Here is an 18520-nt window from a genome sequence, read left to right on the forward strand (position 1 = left end):
AATACAGAAATAATAACTAAAACAAAATGTTTTATAAAACAACATTTATTTTATAAAACCATCTACTCAACAGGCTGCAATATATGAGTGCAGAATATGTTCGTTCTTGGGACAGGCAACTTCAGTCAAACCCTAGCCCTGATGGGCTTTCAAGGCTCAACATCATAGGACCTGTCCCCCAATATACAGACTAGCAGAAACGGTGCCGGAACATCCCCGCCGAGCAGGCGCACAGTACAACTGGGACTGCACAGTTGGCCTGTGCCTCCTGCAAGTGTTGGCGCAGATGTCCCTATTAGCCTCAGCAGCCCGTGACCGTTGGGTCTTCGCCGGACCGCTTGGTTATGTGCAGTTTGACCATTTCTTCAGCCACAGTGGGGTGAATGCCAACTGTTTCTTCCAGGACCTTTCTGGTTAAGTTGCACCTGTGGTGAAAGTACTGCATGTAAGTGGTGGAAGCAAAAAAAGCATCATCTCAGAGCAAGGTCAAAAAGGATCATTCAGAAGGAAACTTCAGAACAGCAGCAAATGCTATGCTAAGAAACGGATACTATACTCTAATGTATCTCAAGATGTTCCACAATAGAGGCTAGAAGCCCAAGCTCATCGCTCTGGCAGCTGCTCCTGTTGTGTGAGAGTTTGTGCAGCCAAAGTATGTCCTTGAGCAAGGAGCTTACAGATGCAGCTTTCTTTCACTGTGGTACATCCAGGGTGAACCGAAGTGTAGTCCAACTATGATCGTTAAATTTGTAAGGTAAAACAAAATATAGACAAACTACCATAAATCTTTACTGAAAGCCTAGCTCTGCAGCCTGATTACAAAATGGGAGCATGAAAAGAAAAAGTTCCAGCGCCCAAAAATGTGCTTACGTTGCACGGCATACAACTCTTCCGTAGCCAGAACACAACACAATTTGCCTTATGTATGGTGGGTACATAACGGAAATTACATTCTTTAGTAGGGATGTTGCGAACTTTTTTCGAACCGAAGTTTCGATGATCAAATCAAGCAATTAGAAAGGTTCGAAAGATTTCAAACTTTCTATATCGTAAAATTCGATGGAAGTCGAATTTTCGAACTTGTTAAACTAAGAAGTTTGACGCTTTTCGAACCGTCGAACTTATTACGCTAAAAAATTCGACCCTTTTCTAACTTTCGAACTTGTTAGGCCGCAAAATTCTATGCTTGTCGAACTTTTAAACTTGACAGACCAAAAAAGATTCAATGATTTTCAAACTTTAGAACTTTTTGATCTAAAAAGTTCGAAGCTTTTCAAATTTCCTACGCTAAGAAAATCAATAATTTTCGAACTTACGAACCTATTTATCAAGAGAATTCTAAAAGGTACAAACTTTTGAATCCTGAAATGTTAAAAGTTCGACGTTCGTCGAACTTCGAAAGACCGGCGGACAGTTTCATTTGAATTCAAGTAGTGAGGTACATTCGTAATTCTTTTTCTCGAATTTTTACATGCGGAGCTGCGTTCCTTACGAAAGACAATGCACTTTATTTCAATGTTCTGGTTTTCTTAGTTTTAAAGAAATAAATTCCTGAAGGGACGATGAAGGACGACGGTTTTTGGACGATTGTCGCTTGTGCCATACTTGAAGCGCGCTTTAGCCGAAGCTATTTATGGAAAAGGCGTGTAACTTCTTAAGAGTGATCTACTGTCCAGACCGGTTATAACGAAGTCGGTTATAACGAAATAGCGGCTGCAGTGAAGCGATCACGACTTCCCATTCCCTTTTGCACTTCGTTATAACCAAAGTCGGTTATAGCGAAATAGCGGATATAGCGAAGTGATTTCCGATTCCTGTTGACTTCGTTATAACCGGCCTCGACAGTATATATAGCCTAGGTAAGTGTCGTCTTAAGATGTGATTATTGTTATTCAAAATGAGTTTCAAAGAAATGCCCAAACATGTATCTACAGGCAATTATGCCCTAAACTTTTTTTTTTTTTTTGTCTAAGCTGATTGAGGTATTGGATTTAAATTAACACTACAGACAGCATACATATATTATTGCCATCTGCAGAATACAAAATAATGCATTCATTGTTTTTTTACTTTAAGGAATAAATTAACTCATAGGAGAAGATATCTAATATTGTTCAAGTTCAGCACGTCATTAAAAAAAAAGACATTTGTTTTTCTGCTTCACGTTCTTGGGACGTGTTTCTTTTAGCTTGTACACATTTTGGTAGGAGAAACCTGTTTCGAAGTTCTGAGCCTCTGAATATGCAAGAATACAACACTTCCGGCGTATTCTTGATAGTTTTTTTTTTCTCCAGCTTTTTATCCCCGCATTTATTGTTATGTTTATTTTTATTTATTTTATTTTTTTTATAAATGGCACAGTTATTTAGGTCGAAAAGACATAGCTTTGAACTTCCGAACCACTATAAGCATGTCACAAGTAGTGCCTTCTGACAACGAGTTTCCGACAATGACCATCTATGCAATCTTTTATGCAGTGAAGAGCGGCAGCAGGCTATACATATGCCCCCCTCCGTTTTTCTTCTTCCGACGCCACTTGTATGGTAGAACACTCCTCGAACTCGAGTTGTGTCGGCTTCTGTGCTTTTTGCGAGGCGTTTCTTCCGTCTCGGAAAATAAACTTCCAGGACAATTACAAACTTAATTTACTATATGCCAGCATCCCTCGGGCGGCGTTCAATCGGATTACTACCAGACTGCAAAAGCGTGGCAAGGTAGTTTGCCAGATCGCTTCAAGGTTTTTCTAAGCCTCAACCTCCTGCCCACCCCTGGCCGTTTCTAACTGCATGAGTACCGTAAAACAGTGCGTTCGTGTGATCACTACTGTGCACGTTAAAGACCTCCCCGGCTGGCAGTCACAATTGCTGATCGATGGTCACACGTCACTCTGCACCGGCAAATATTCCAGCACATCCGGGACACTTGTCGTCTCATTTAACTGCCTTATCCAACTTGGCGGAGTCTAAATATCACACGCAAACTTTTCTAAACGTGATTTTGTGAAAACCAGTGAGTCGCGAAAACATTATTTAAAACTGAAACTGTGAAGGAACATGAAAACCGGACTTCGAACTTCGAAAACTTGGACCTAAAAGAAATTCGAAATCTTCAAAGTTTTCTTTTCGAATAAGCGTTAAGAGAAAATCGAAACCTTCGAACGTTTCAAACTTTATGTAGAAAGAAGTTCGAAACCTTAGAAATTTTTGAACTTTTTGTCTATAAAAATTTGAAGCGTTCGAATTTTTCTAATTTTATATCCAAAGAATTTCGAAATCTTTGAATTTCAGATTCCAGGAAATTATAAATTTTCGAATATCTCAAATTTCAAGTTAGGAAAGTTCGAAATCTTCCAATTTATCAAACCTCAAGTAAAAAAATATCCGAAATATTTGAACCCGAAATTTTCGAAACCGTGAAAGCTTCTAACTTTTCGAATTCGAAACTTCACTGTGATCGAAAATTGTGAATATTTTCTAATTCGAACCTGTCAGTACGAAAATATAGAAAAATTTCGAATTCGAACCTCAGTTCACTTTGGAAATAATTGAAACCTTTCGAAACCAAACCTAGGGTGGTTCGCGACATCCCTATTCTTTAGGGACATAAATGTAGGCCAAAACATTAAGGACACAGAGAATTGTACTAAGAACTGCCTTCATAATTTAATGGGCTGCACACAGAAAAAAAAAAAAAAGAAAAAAAAAGTCCTTGTGGTTGAGCAGACGTCAAACCAAGAGTGCAAAAATAAAATATAAAGCGGTCTTTGCAGACTTTGCATAGTTCAGGAAAAAAATGTTGTTTGCTAAAGTGCTGTTTTCAAGGTTTGCAATCACCAGCACGGGGCAATGTGTGCTAGAAGTATGCCTGTTATGCTTCATTTTATTACGTCAAACAGACGTCATTGACCAGTTCACAAAATTCAGATGCCACCTTATTAAACCCGGTGAAAAATGCACATAAAAATTTAAGCTGAAAAAAAAAATAAAAAGGAAGGAAAAGAACACCAAACAAGAAAGAGCTGCAGTAAGGAGTTAGGACACATAGGACGGCTGCGTCTGCTACGCTTTTTGCGACCCGAGTTTAGCTCCTTATGATCCTTTTACTCGAGCTCACCTCCAATAACCAGAAAACATCACTGCTGGTCATGTTTGTACCCTCTGCTAATCATCATCTTCGCCAAAATAAAGTAGTTGAAGAGCACAGCATTGCACAAAACGCTTTCCAGAAAGAAAGCTGGCTCATTGCTTCCAAGGCAGGGAAGCGGTATTTTACCTGGAACACGTCTCCGATCAGTGCATTTGTCGTGCCCTCAATTTCGGTTCCCGGATTTCCGCCCAATGACATCACATTCGTGCCCTGCTGTCGGATGTCACGGTCCTGGCGGTAATAAAGCATCGGAAGTAAAGAGATGGCAGACCCCTGTTCTGCGCTGCAAGTCGCTCCTCAGCTTAACAGTCCACGAAAACCTAGCAGCCACAACTTGGGACGTCGCAATGACGGTAACAATTACCGCTCCTCTTTTTCTTCACTGGCACTTCTACGACCAACTGCCAGGATCACGACGTCCGACGGCATGACGGGGCGGCTCCTGTGATGTAATCTGTTGCTACCAAGGGAGAATTTTTAATGCACAAGCAGTACAGGATGCTCAATGACAAGAATCGGAGATGCTTTCCAGGCTCAGTGGCACCAGCCTACGGATCCCAGTTGTTGGATCTGACGGAAGTCAACATTCAAAGCTTGCCGACAGTGCTTGTGGATGCAAGCTGGAAATCACGGCAATATGCGACACATGCATTTGTGCAGAAAAATATGCAACACAAAGGGCAACTTCTGCACAGCAGGCACAAAAAAAAATTGTGAAAACCCGAGAGGCGCGGCGTGTGGGGGAAGTCGACCCAGAAGGATACGGCGGCTATCCGAGCGGCCCTGCGAGCAAAGGTGTTAGCAACCAGACCGAGGGAAGGGGGGAAGGCAGGTGGCAAGGGAGACCCCCACCCCTCACATCCCCGGGCCTCATGTGCACCGGCCTTACTTGAGCGCAGCTGCGTAGCCCTGGATCACTTCCCCGGCATGAGGGCCCGTCATGTGGAGGCCCAACACGGGCTGTGAACCGGAGCGCAGGGTTACGGCCTGAAAGAGACGCCGAGAGACACGTTCGCGTTGCAGGCCATCAAACTATCAAACTAAACGAACCTATCATTCGATTGATTGGAATTTCCTTAACAAGCAACGGGAGGTACCTTCATGTAGCAATGGGAGGCGTCTCTCTGGGGCACGGTGTACTCCAGAGGCTTGTAGAATGCGTGCAGGACATCAACGTCGTCGGCCCCGTGCGTTTCCAGGGCCGCCTCTTCCGACAGTCCGACGCAGCCGTACTCCAGTGGGGTGAACACTGTTGTGGCCACCTGGAAGTAGAGTTTAACAAGTGTCTATTGCGAGCAGGCGGAGAAGGTGGGGTTAAAAAAAAAATGAAATTCTCTATTGTGACTGACGGAATGAAAATGGAAGGGCAACTCTTTCGAATGCCCGATCTCTAGCACGTGCTTGTTGCCCTCCACTGTGTTCTTTTCTGCTGAGCGTGCATGCTTGAGGCTTATTAGGAAATTAGTAACGCTTTATTAGGAGGCAAACTTCTTTCCTACGTTTTTGAGGTGAAAGCAGCTCCAAAGAGGCGTGAAATAACTGTATCACTGTACCTTGTCATAGTCCATCCGCTCATCGGTGACACCAGCGAGGCGCCGTGCCAGGAGCTTGCCCGCCCGTATGGCCACCGGAGTGAGCTCTGGTCTGCCCTGCATCCCCGTAATACGGTCAGGACTGCACTGACTGCCCAAACTTACACGAGGCCACGAAGCGTGCGGAGCACTGTTACGTCAACGGACACCATAGACTCAAATGCACCCTATTGCAAAGAAAATATTAGTACAATTTTATTCGGTAGCTATATTTGCATATCTACAGTATTCTACTTGGCAATGAGGTCACGCAACTGCCTTCATTTAAAAGGGAAGAGTAAAAGAGCAGTGCTGTCTTGCCCTTTAGTCTCCTGCACCCATCACATGAATATCTCGCCAGACGGAGCACCAAATAGGAAAAGGAGTATGTTATGCCTGTGGTCTACATCCCTGCGCAGCACGGTGCAAGACATACACATTTTTTTGCCACAGACGTCGCAACTGTTTTTCGGTAAGCTCACAAGTCGCTGGTGTTGTTTACGGTTCTTGTGCCGCAGATTCAGTCAGCCACCCTTCCAGGTGTCGGCACACACAAACAAGCTTGCCAAAATGCATGAGCGAATGCCTACGCTTTTCGTCTTAGGCACCAAGCCGCATTTTATGTGCTGAAAAAAAGAGCTTCCGAGTGTAAGTTCGAAGCGCTGCTACCTAGCCAGAAAGCGAAGACGAAATGCTGAGACAATGGCAGCAGCAGATCGTAATCGTGCAAGCCTTGCATGGCTGTAATCCGTCGCGGCACGGGATATGCTATAAAGGAAACCGTGCAACAGAAAAGTTGAGAACAGGGACTCACGTCGAGCACGTCTCCGATGGCGTAGATGTTGCTGACCGAAGACTGTTCCAGGTCACTGGCCACCACCTTGTGGTTCCTGGGGTTCAGCCTCACCCCTACTCCTTCTAGGTTGAGTCCTTTTGTCTTGGCTTGTCTCCCTTTGGGCACACCAAGAAAACACCCTAATTAGATGTAGGCATGATTAAACATCCTACAAACCTTGAGAGAGTCCTTAGCATGGGTAGTACAGCCCGACAAACCAGAGGGCATATGCTTATCGGCCCACTAAAACTTCCCGAATACATACATTATGAAAGCCGTAGCTATGGGCATCGTTACGGAGCACCAGTTGCATAGCGATGCCTGCAGGCATCGCTACGCAACTGGCGCTCCGTAACGATGCCTGCCTCATAAAGCACGTGAGGTGGGAGCATGCACGATCCACGGGCACTGCGACGCAAAATATACGACGAATGCGGAAAGCTCGGGTCGGCAGCTCCGACTTGGCGCTCATCGGGCCAGCCCACATAATTAGGACTCCCGTTAATATGTAAATAAATAGCTTGTAATCGAAAACCAAACCCACGACGACTACGAAACAATGTGTGTATATTTTTCTTGCACGTGGCCACGTTTTTTATACGCGGCAGATGTTCCCAGCGTATACATCGCATTAATTAGCGTCCACTGCGGAAGCAACCAAAACGCACCAACTGCTGTTTTGAGTTAGACGTGATGCGATATGTTCAAAATAAGCCGCGCATAAATTCAACCAGAGTCAGCACCTATCCCCAATCTAAGAGGCCCCGATACGTATGAATCCACAGGGAGCGAAGATCAGCGTCAAGAAGTCTTGGGCAAAGCTTCCACCCCTAAGGAAACTCGCTGCCTGTGAGCCACTTTGACACTATAAGAAGAGCGTGAGTGCAAGTTCCACGTTTCAAATAAGCTAAAAGATAGACGTCGAGCGAAAGAGGCCTCACCAATGGCAAACATGACAGTGTCAAAGACATCCTCCTGCATGCTGCCTTGGGAGTCCGTCCAGGACACCTGCAGCCTGCCGTCCGGACACTTCTTGACCTCCTTGGGCAGGCAGGTCCAGAGGAAGCGCGTACCCACCGACTCCATGTGGCTCGTCACCAGCTTGGACATTTGCTGGGGTGGAGAGGCAGTGGCACAAAATTCATTTTCAATAGCGCAATATTGGAACGGAAGAGTGCCTAGATCAAATAAAAGAGCAGACTCCAGAAATATTCGGAAGGAAATATTGACGATTTTCTTGTAGCAACTGCGAGTCTGCCACAATATTCTCAGAGATGCCCCACCTGCTAAAGATAACCCGCTCCAACTTATGGCACGATTCTGTATCTTTTTCCAAAATACCAAACGATAACCCCTCTAGTATTTGCACTGCCCAGGCCAATGGTGACCTTGGCGGAGACGAGAACAGTTAGGCAGGCGATAAATGCTATTCATAGCCCCCCCGCTACGGTAACAAGCTTGAAAGGTCGCAGGACCTACGTGACGAAGTGGTCGACATTTTGTTTGACAGTGATAGTGACTGCTCATTTAGTTTTTGAGGGTGAGCGAATGAAGCGTAAACACTCTTTCACATTCTTTTGCTACAAGATTTTTTTAAATTTTCTTTACTTTTCTTGGTTGTACATTGAACAATAACTAACTTTCTGTTTTCATAAGATTTACTCTTGATTTTAGGTAAGCTGTAACTTGGGGTATTACGGTACACGTAATAGCGGTCGCAGAATGGCATTTTAAGAATCTTATTGCACTGGAGAAATTTTATATCGCAAGCGTCTTTCTCCATCTTCTATATGGTATTGCGGTATTATTAACAACCTCCCATTAAGCAGCTATAGTCATTATTTAGAGAGCCGAACCTGCATTGTTGTAGCTGAATATGTATACTTTGTTTTACTGCGCGACATCAGCCTTAAATTCGGCGCAGTCTCCAAGAAAGAACCGAGCAGTGAGTTGTTTGTTTCCGACAAGGACAGTTCCCAGGACACCCAACTCTAAGGTCCTTGTCCAACTAAAGCGACAGATGCCAAACACTGTTTGCAAGTGTGTCAAAATGCACCACCAAGGCGGGATCATACATTTTCATTAGAATGCAGCCGAGTGCGTAGTGACCGCCCGTGCGACCGCTTACAACGAGGAAACATGCTGGCGCCATCTGCCAGGTAGCCCTGGAACAACTCCGATTTGCATATAACTAGATTGAAGGCTTTGCAGTACTGTCTGCCAGGTCAAATCTATGCACTATCCATGAAAAATGCTCCCTCAAAACATTGTCAAGATTATTTCAAACCCCCGGTGAAAGAGTGATGCACAAAAAATTAGTAAATATGCGCAGATCCAAAATGTTCTGGGGCTCCCCGACAGGTGGCGCCAGTGTTCTCTCTCGTTGCAAACAGTCGTGAGCTGTTGCAACCCACTCAGTTACGCTCAAACGAGCATGCGTGAACCAGCCTTCATTAGCAATCATGTTTTACGCTTAAGCATGAACTCCTGGCCACACTAGAACATATTGCTTGAGCTACCAAAAGCTGATCTTGTTTTGACCGCATTTGTTGTGCAGCTGGAACAAGCCCTAGAACTTACGCAGCTTGGCTTTTGTTCTACTCGTGTGCCGCTGCCATTCGTGTGCTGTTTTCCTCCTCTCTCTTTGTCCTGCTTCCAATAGCGTTAACTACTATAGTCGGTAAACTCCCCCATTAAGAAGATTTCATTCATCTAGTGACGAGAAGATGGATTGCAAAAAACACTGCAAAAGTTTACCTTCTCTCTGTCGTAGATGGAAGCCAACGTAACAGCCCCCCCCCCCCCCCCCCCACTCCACATTTAACCTTCAATTCATAGGTCGTACAAAACCGAATGGGTAACTAAAACAATGTTTTGTATAAAAATTTGCAAGAAATTTGAGATCTGACAAAGCTGCACTTGTCGTATTTATAACTTGTGAAGGTTCGTAAAGCTTATGCTGAGCTCAGAAATTTTAGCATGCTATGTCCACACCACAAAAGAGACCTTTAAGTAACAATGCAGTCAGTCAGTCAGCCTGTCTATATCTTGAATTTATCTGAATTTTTTTTTTTCACACATACTGCATGTCTTATATCCCAGCCAATGAGTAAGAGCCTACCTGGTCAAACCCACGCAGGCAAATGGACCGCACCATGACGCTGACGTCGAAGCCGAGGCCGTTGAGGAAGCCCGCACACTCCAATGCAACGTCTAACAGCCTCGGATTAAGGAGCAACATTAGGTTTGAAACAGATTTCGAGAACATCCAAGAAAAAACAATTTAAAAGGTCTCCCGCTTCAATTTTCATACTCTCTCTTTGTTTCTGTGCCACACAGATATCATCCGATATCTGTATGTATAATAATAGCTAATGAGACACTCAAATAAATCTTTTAAAAACTAGTGGACCTTATAAAGTATTCTTATAAGCCTGAAACTTCACTGTAAAACTACAATAGAAGTTTTGAAGCTTGTAGCACGTCTGAAATTCTCCTGAACTTTTCAATGCTGAAAAAAAAAAAAAAAAGCCTATCTAATTGTACTTCATTCAATGTGCCAGCAAAAGTTTACACCCGAAATCAAGTATTGCAGCGAGTTCAAGGCTACAGGCATGCGTTCACAGCTCTGACACGATTCCTCGCTCACTCGGGTAGGACGCGTTCCAAACTTGAAGTGCTTGCCTTACAGCTCTACTATCACTGCAAAGACATACTAAAATGCTAGAATGTACTTACTCTTAAACCTACAGACAACATTCCGAGAAAACTTAAATTTATCTCATTTCCTGTTTTCGTCAGAGAAGTGAGAAAGAAGTTCGAAAGCTCGTTACAATAACATCACGGAAAGGTGTTTTACTTTTGCGACTGTAGAGGAGCCACATTTATTCCTTTAAACTCTGGACAATTGGATTCACCCACAATACTGCACACCATTTCAAAGGCAAGTGCAATCATGCGCTGGAACTTGTCTCTGGAGTTGGTCCCGACACTGCTCCCAACACTGGGAGATTACATGGTCTCACGAACAAAGAAAGGATACAGCTTCCACCCACCACAAGTCTGGAAGAGAACAGAGAAGGTAAGGAAACGGGTCACAGTCAAGCACGTGCCACCCAACGTCGGATGAGCCTTAAGGCTCACGTTTTTCCAGGTGGTTTCTCGAGAGAGAAGAGATCGTCCGAAGTGATGGCATGTTCCAATGCTCCAGGCACATCAATCGGCAACGTTGGACGTCCTCCGACGGCGACAACGAAGTTGCTCGCTGACAGAATTTGCTGTTCAGGCAGAACATAAGGCACGAGTTGCACAATAGCATTTCAGTTAGATAATCAAACTAAACTTGAAATGATCAACGAAACAAAAAAAAAAGGAAAAAGCTTTGTACAATGGCAGGAATGAATTCACAAAAAAACAAACATGCAAGGCAGCGCCACAATGAAGCATAGCTAGCCAGGGCTTGCTGCAACCGTGAAAGTCTCACAGTCAACAACACATTTCGCGGATGTCGGAAGAAAAAACCTTTTCCTAATGATCAGTCCAACTCGTCTGCCCCTAACTAGAGGCCCGAGAATTAAATTTCTGCAATGCAAAGGCAACAATGCAGAACAATAGAAATGAGAGTGATCAAAGCCGGCTCTTTCTGCTGAGGCTACTCACTTCTGTGCCATCTGGAGCCTTGGCACTAAGGCTGGATTTGTTGATGAACGTGCCCAGGGCATTGAAGTAGTCCACTTTCCTGAGCGGAAGACGGATGTATGGCAGTTTGTGAACTTCTGGTGTGTCCGACAATGGGCACGCATTTCAGAGAAAATTGAAGCTTGCTGATCTCCCTGAGCCAAAAACTAATGCACGACTTTTGAGAAGAAATGATAAAAAGTTAAAAAAGCTACAAAAACTAAGATGAACTAAAGGTATGTTCATGTAACAGCTTCGCTTGCTTCATGCATGAATAGAAGAACCAGCAAAAGAAGACTACACCTTGGACAAAGACGAGAGAAAGCGAAATGGAATGGAAGATAATCAAACAGTCTGGAATGAGGGCAAGGTCAAGACCTCACTGAGTTAAGATAGAGAAAAAGAATCACCACATTATGATTTAGTATGTTTTGTTTCTGGCACATACAATAAGGAAGTAATCAATTTTAACAAGTTTCCATTAGCGAAGTTGCAAAGTATGAAAATGAAGGCGAGCGAAACGAAAGGGACAGCCTTTCATAATAAACAACAAAGTTTTCAGGGAATTAATCCAACTAACCAGTACTTGAGCATCGCTACATGGAGCGGCCGCACTCAGGATTTGTCATTTTTTGTAAGCTTGGCTGTTGCAGAACCTAAGTCCCGAGTACTCGTAAGCCACTGAGGCCGCGAGAGCATTCAAATCCCAGTGCAGAGACAGAAGTCGCATCTCTTTCCAAACTTACAATCTTGGCAATGTAGAAGCTGGGAATGCAAAGCTGCATTTGCATTCAACTGTGACTGACCGTGCTATGGCCACTTGAGATGGCTTACGACGGGAGAACACGCTGACATATGGTGCCACCCGTCAGGTAGCTTTGGAACCCTTTCAATCTGTGCACAACCAAACTGAAGGTTTCACAGTATTTACAAAATCAAATCTATGCAATATCTATTAGAAATGGTGCCGTATAACATTGCCAGAATTATTTCAAGCTCGTGGCGAAAGGATGATGCGTAAAATATATGCGCAGATTGGAGGGGCTCTGGGACACCCCTTGTAAGACAAGCATCGAGGGCTTTAATATTGTTGTAAGCTGTAACAAGCGACCGTGGCACAGTCGATCGCAGTCAACTTCCAATGTCTGAACCAGCCTTAACGTCTGCTCTAGAAATGATCTGCCAAAATGCTACGTCAGGTACGGGCCACCCACTTCTTCTTGAGCTGGACCCGGTGTCCCCAGTTGAGGGAGCGCACGTGTCCCTGAACGGCGTCCCTCAGCGTGGCCCAGTTGTGGCCGGGCTTCGGGTCGGCGAGCCCCCAGCCAAAATGGCGGGCGTCCTCGAGGGCCTCCCCCAGCAGCGCCCCCTGGTGGAACAGCTTCTTGGGGATGCAGCCCACATTGACGCATGTGCCCCCCAGGCCCCAGAAGCTGCCACGCGGGGAAGGCTCCACGAAGTCCAGCACGGCCGCACTCAGACCGAGCGCCTGGGCTGAGCACCAGCACAGGTTTGAACTACCGGCTCAGCGGGTCGGACTCCTTTGAGCGGCAGGAGCGAGTTCACCCGGCTATTCATTTTAAAGTGATAACTTTATGTCGGAACCCTCCACAACCCCGCTTGCTCAAGTTGGTTGCACAGTAGGAGGGAGGGGAGAGGGGAGTGTAAGCGGTGTGCTAACACTCCCTCCCCTTCCCCCTTTCCATCCTATAGTGCCCTCTCTTCCACGGTGCAACCAACATTAGCAAGACCCATCCCATCAACCCTACCACCAAGTGCAATTGTACCTCCATTGCCCCTGGTGGAACATCTAAGCCAGGCGATTTTTTCACTTTCCGTTTTTTTTTTTGCGTCATGTTGACACGATTTTAAAAGAATAGGACAAACAAATGTTCCAAAAAGCGTCTTTGGTGGATCGGAACGCAGGGAGGGGCACGCCAATCGAAGAGCATTGGAGAGACTATGCGGGGAACATACGATGAGGCAGCCATGCACACGCCATCACTGATTGAGGTCGTGAGGAAACAAAAGCATCTGACTACGTTTGGTGGGCAAACAAACACATGTCGTATTGGGGAAAGACTACTAGTTGTATCAACATCCTGCCTTGTTAATGACGCGGACGGTCATGTTGAAGCCCCAAAGCAGCTGAAACTAACATGAGCCTGCCACTGGTTTGTCCTAAGCAATGCTTCGAGACAAACACAAAATGCAGTAATAAAAAGAAAATACTCCAACCAAAGCGTCAAAAAAGTGTCCCGAAGTTTTGAAACCAGCTTGGTTTCTTCTTTAGGGATGACGGAATCGCATAAGGAAGCAGCTCTTGTCTTCTTTGTCTGCCAAGAACAACCTTTTCTACAGAGGTGGTCCTTTGTTAATTGTCCACCCAGAGAGATTTTTGTCTAAGATGTCTATGTTCCAGACCCAGAATGGTCTCGGTTACCAAGACCATGCTAGGAGTCTGGTAACCAGTTCAACCAATCACGAAAACTGTTCTAGTCGGTTTAAGTTGAATGATTAAAAATGGCTGTTAGCAACAATCTGAAATAGCATGTTGTGAGAATCGGCCCGCCATCACCGTGAAGGGACACGGGAACAGGCTCGTTTCTTTGCGTGTTTGCGTTTGCACGTGTGCCCCGGTGTGTGGGTGAACTGGCGACGCTCGTGCGAGCTGGGGCAGGGGACATTTGGAGAAGAGAAGAAGAGGAAGAGAGGACGTGGTGGGACCATTTGCAGGGATTTGGAAATTAGCTTGGCTTGTAAATAGACGTGTTTTTTTTCTTCCCCCTATCCGCGGAGTCCTGTCTGGTTTACTCTTCCATCAGCGACCATCAGCTGCCTCCGTCGTCGGGTCCCGGCGCAGTCTCGAAGAAAGAACATTTTTACTCATGTCCTTTTATTAACCTTCAACATTAGATTTAACAGAAAAGACTAACAAATATGCTATGCCCACATAAGCCTTAGTGTTACGTCCCACATGGTTCCGGGTATTTTTGTTTACCTACACGTGAAGTCTGCACTACCCCCCTGAAAAGGTTTACACCAGACACACTGCGGTCCTTGAAAGCAATGCATTTTTCCGAGGCTCTGTGAAATGCCACAATCCCCCTGAATTAAAAAAAAAAAAAACTAGCGTTCAACTTTGATTTGTGCTAGTGTTAGAGGCTGATGGCGACAGAAATTGCTATTGATAGCAAACTGATCTTCCTCGAATGCATTTAAAAAGTACCTCAAGAGCCACGTGGATGGTGTTTTAGCTTCACACAACATGTGAGATGGGGCGACCAAAAAAACATATACTTCCACTATGTCACTCAACTGCTCAAATGGCAAGAAAGTTGAGGCTGTCCTTACGGAAGCTGACTGCTTTAAAGGGATACTGAACCAAAATTTGGAGTTCGCAAAATAAGGCCGCAGAAGCGTTGAATGGGACACAACAAACTCCAAAACATCGCTCATAGATCGATATCTCAAACGGATGGCCGTACTTTTGGAAAAGAAGGGTGCAATCAAGCTGACATCTGTTAAAGATATCGCTGCATGAGTGATGTTTTTGGGTTTTGCAGCGTCCTGCCTATCCGTCCAGCCTTGTTTTGTGAACTCGAAATTTCGGTTCAGTATCCCTTTAACATCTACAAGTAAGGCAAGCAGAATGAACCAAAATTAAACTCTGCACTTTTTCTTGCTCTTTTTGCCAATCACAGTTCTAAATAACATTATAAAAAAAAGAAAAAGAAATCTTTTCCCAGCACATGGAAACGAGCGAAGATAATACCTATTCATAAAAGTGGCAGTGTTTCAGATGTCAGCAACTATCGACCAATTTCCCTTACAAGTTCCAGTTCCAAACTTTTGAAACATACTGTGTCTAAACATATGTTCGCATATCTTGACAATTATGCTGTCTTATTACAATACCAGCATGCTTTCCGCAGAGGGCTTTCAGCAACACAATTGGATGAAACTGTACACGATCTAGCGCACACGATAAATCATGGAAGTCAAACTGATATAGTAATCCTGGACTGCGAATGCGTTTGATAAGGTATCGCATTCAAAAGTGTTACATAGAATCGACGTCATTTTTCGATATCCCAATGTGACGAAGTGGTTTTTTTCTTATCTTTCCTTGAGAGAGCAATACGTGGAGATAGAAGAGTAGAGATCTAGCCTCTCACCGGTCTCATCAGGAATGCCACAGGGAAGTGTTTTCGGTCCCCTTTTATTTTTGATTTTTATAAACGGTTCGCCCAATGACATTACAGTACCTATAAGACTCTTCGCAGACGACTGCGTGATATACAGTAAGATAAACGCACCGGAAGATCAGGTGAAGTTAAACCTGAAAAAAACCTGCTTTTATGATAATAATTAGAAAGAAAAATGTTTTAAATTACGACTATAGCATAGATAGCCAAAAAGTGGAAGACGTTTACAACTTCCTGTAAAGTCGAAATAAAGCGAAGCTCTTGAGGAGGAGGAGGGAAGGGTACACAAGGAGCGGTATGCCCCCCTCCTCCTCCTGTCCTCCTTGCTCCTCGTTGACGTCACGTGAGCCTCGTGAGTCACGTGAGCCTCGTGAGTCACGTGAGCCTGGTGACGTCACATGACCCTCGTGACTCACGTGACTCCCGTGACTGTGGTGACGTCAAGTGACCCTTGTGAGGTCACGTGACCCTGGTGACGTCACGAGTCCTGCGCATTGCATTATGGGACACTTCCCAAAATGCACTGCGTGCTTACGCCGACGCCGCTCAAACCGGAAACGGGCACCTAAGCGCTCCACTCTAGAACTTTCTAGGGTCATGGAACAAAGTTTCTAGGTTTGACATTTATCTCTGACCTACAATGGAATAGACACACTGACAATGTGTGCGTCAAAGCTATGAAGCCTCAGATGAAACCTCTCTAGTGCTACAAACGAAATAGAAGCTCTTTTATACAAGATCCTCATAAGACCTATAATTGAGTATGCAAAAATCGCGTAGGACACACATACCTTGACAAAGTGTGCTAAATTGGAAAAAATTTAGCGACTAGCCTCCAGATTCATATTTAACAAATATAGTTGTGCTTATTCTCCCATTGAACTATGTGAACTTGCAAAGCTCCCAATTTTTAATCTAAAACAAAATATGACTGCATAAATTTTTTTTTCCAGACTATTCATAATGAAGTAAAAATAAATTATTCAGACTATTTCAAAATTCGCTCCAATGAATCATCAAGGCACCGCGCCACACGATGTACAATCCAAGTCCGTCTGTATGAAATGATTGTTTTAAATTCAGTTTCTTTCCTAGAGCCATAAACGAATGGAGCGTGCTACCGAATGACACTGTTTCATCAGCCTCACTAAGTTCATTTCTTAAAAATATTGAAACAACTGTTTTATGTGCTACTCATTACATTAAACGCATTGTATTATGGGATGTCACAGACCTATACACCAATTCAATTCCCCGCTAAATTCAGCGAGGAGAATGACGTCACATGACTTTGTGTCACGTCATTTCAATACCCTTAGTATCATAACTTCTGGAGATGTGTTCATTTCATTCTTCCTGATCTTTGAGTGATGTACATTTAGAGTGTAATTTAAGTATACTTGTTTTTGTTTCTTGTTCCGTATTTTACTATACTGTATCTCTTGTAACGGGAAAATTCTGATCTTGTACCAGAGACCTGTATGTGCTCATTATGTATTTTTATTGAGTAATGCTATATGCACTCCGGAGTGCAGCTCGGCCGGAAATTGCTATATGCACTGCGTTTGTCTCGTATAAAATGAATGTTCACAACGTGTTTTCCAACCGGTCGCATAGCGTAGAGAGGTTAGCGTGTCCGCCTCGTACGCAAGTGGACGCAGGTTCGAATCGCGTTGAAGCTGCCTTTTTTTTTTTCATTTTTCTTGAACATTATTTTGACGAGGCATTTGGCGATATTTATATTTGTTTTTTGCGATCAACACTAAAAAAAAAAAAAAGAACACCGAATGTTGTCGACGAAACTTCGCAGATCGGGGACAGCGGGGCTTGGGTTGCCGGCTGGACGCCGCGAAGCGGCGTGTACTGGTTAACTTTTCTAATTAGCAGCCGCATACTGTCGCCGCGAAGCGGCGTGAACGCAGGCGGGGGGCTGGGTTAACGAGCTCCCCAGTGATACACGCGCAGTTCGAAAAAGGGTGGCCCGAGCGGCACGAGCTCTCAGCGTAGTGCATATAGCAATTTCCGTCCAAAGTGCACTACGTAGTGCATATAGCATCGCTCATTTTTATTTCACCCTGTAAGAGCCCTGCATGGCCGACAGTATGAATGAATAAATGAATGGGATATGAATATTTGAAGATGATGTGAGCGAGCACAGAAGGTGGATTTCTAAAAAAAAAAAAAAAAATATTTATATTTACCTTCCTTGGCACACGCCAAGCCCCCCGATCCTCCTCCAACAACAATCAAGTCGTAGGTTTTGGTGTCAGGTCCTTCGAGACAGAATGGGAAAATCAACAAGGTTTAGTCCAATCCGATGAAGCAGGATCATTAAAGTCTTTAAAACAATATGTGACAACGACCAGTATCGCAGTCAAACATCAGACACACGAAGGAACAAATAACATGACAGTACATGAAGGAACACGGAAGAATTTACCACGTGTTGCAAAGGTGACACCACTGATGTTGAACGCCTTGTGAAGCCCAGCCAGCTTTAGGCACAACGGTCTGTGTTTGGCCAAAACGCAGGCCATATTCTTCGTTGCCTACATAAGAAGAACAAAGAAAGACACGAGGCGAAAATTGCTCATCGGCATCGGTCTCTCAGTGGGAAGCCGTGTTCAGAACTGTCGGATGACTTCGGTGGGTCATTTTAAACAGCAGACGACGCTGATCATCGCGGACACAGAGCGCCGGCGTTTCTTCGAGTTTCAAAAGTTGGGTAGGAACATGTAACTTCAACCTACTCACAGTGTAATCAGGGGATGAAGTTTTGGTGATTCACGTCAATGCAAGGGGGTAGCGAGAAAATATTATTGAATATGCGCACGACCTACCCTACCACCATAGACCGCGCCATTTTAACTAATAGCCCAATGAATAGATAAATGGCAAAAAATCCATAAAATAGTATTTGAAATAAGTGGCAGCTTGCGCCATCTAGTTTCTGTGTTTTCATTTATTGTAGAACCATTTTTTTTACCAACCTTGTTAATTTTTACGGAGCCCAGTGCTTTAGGCTTTAGCCCCCATTCCTCCCAGTGTTAAAATGAGGATGAACAAGCACGAGTTGAGGCAGG

General features: G+C 44.4%; 1 protein-coding gene across 1 annotated transcript; it reads right to left on the reverse strand.

Moving 5' to 3' along the window:
• Positions 1 to 25: 25 nt before the first annotated feature.
• On the reverse strand, positions 26 to 18326 carry LOC8031110 (thioredoxin reductase 2, mitochondrial). Its single transcript, XM_029974684.3, has 14 exons — positions 18192 to 18326; positions 17878 to 17986; positions 17639 to 17710; positions 12444 to 12723; positions 11212 to 11290; positions 10696 to 10829; positions 10595 to 10614; positions 9674 to 9765; positions 7494 to 7665; positions 6532 to 6668; positions 5700 to 5795; positions 5244 to 5408; positions 5036 to 5133; positions 26 to 425 (listed from the first exon to the last, which is right to left on the reverse strand). The coding sequence occupies exons 2-14, from the start codon at positions 17972 to 17974 to the stop codon at positions 302 to 304; spliced, it is 1566 nt and encodes a 521-aa protein (XP_029830544.2). The 5' UTR covers positions 17975 to 17986; positions 18192 to 18326; the 3' UTR covers positions 26 to 301.
• Positions 18327 to 18520: the final 194 nt, after the last annotated feature.

This window comes from Ixodes scapularis, unplaced genomic scaffold, assembly GCF_016920785.2.
Source record: "Ixodes scapularis isolate PalLabHiFi unplaced genomic scaffold, ASM1692078v2 PGA_scaffold1__304_contigs__length_218370807, whole genome shotgun sequence".
In the NCBI taxonomy this organism is placed as follows: domain Eukaryota; kingdom Metazoa; phylum Arthropoda; class Arachnida; order Ixodida; family Ixodidae; genus Ixodes; species Ixodes scapularis.

Bases quoted from the DNA above. Each gene is read 5' to 3' on its own strand.
- LOC8031110 (XM_029974684.3), bottom strand. From the start codon at position 17,974: ATGGCCTGCGTTTTGGCCAAACACAGACCGTTGTGCCTAAAGCTGGCT. The intron at 7,666-9,673 runs GTAGGCTCTTAC...TCTCCACCCCAG, and splicing joins GCCTGCGTGGGTTTGACCAG to CAAATGTCCAAGCTGGTGAC. The intron at 426-5,035 runs GTAAGGCCGGTG...CTTTCACCACAG, and splicing joins GGCTACGCAGCTGCGCTCAA to GTGCAACTTAACCAGAAAGG.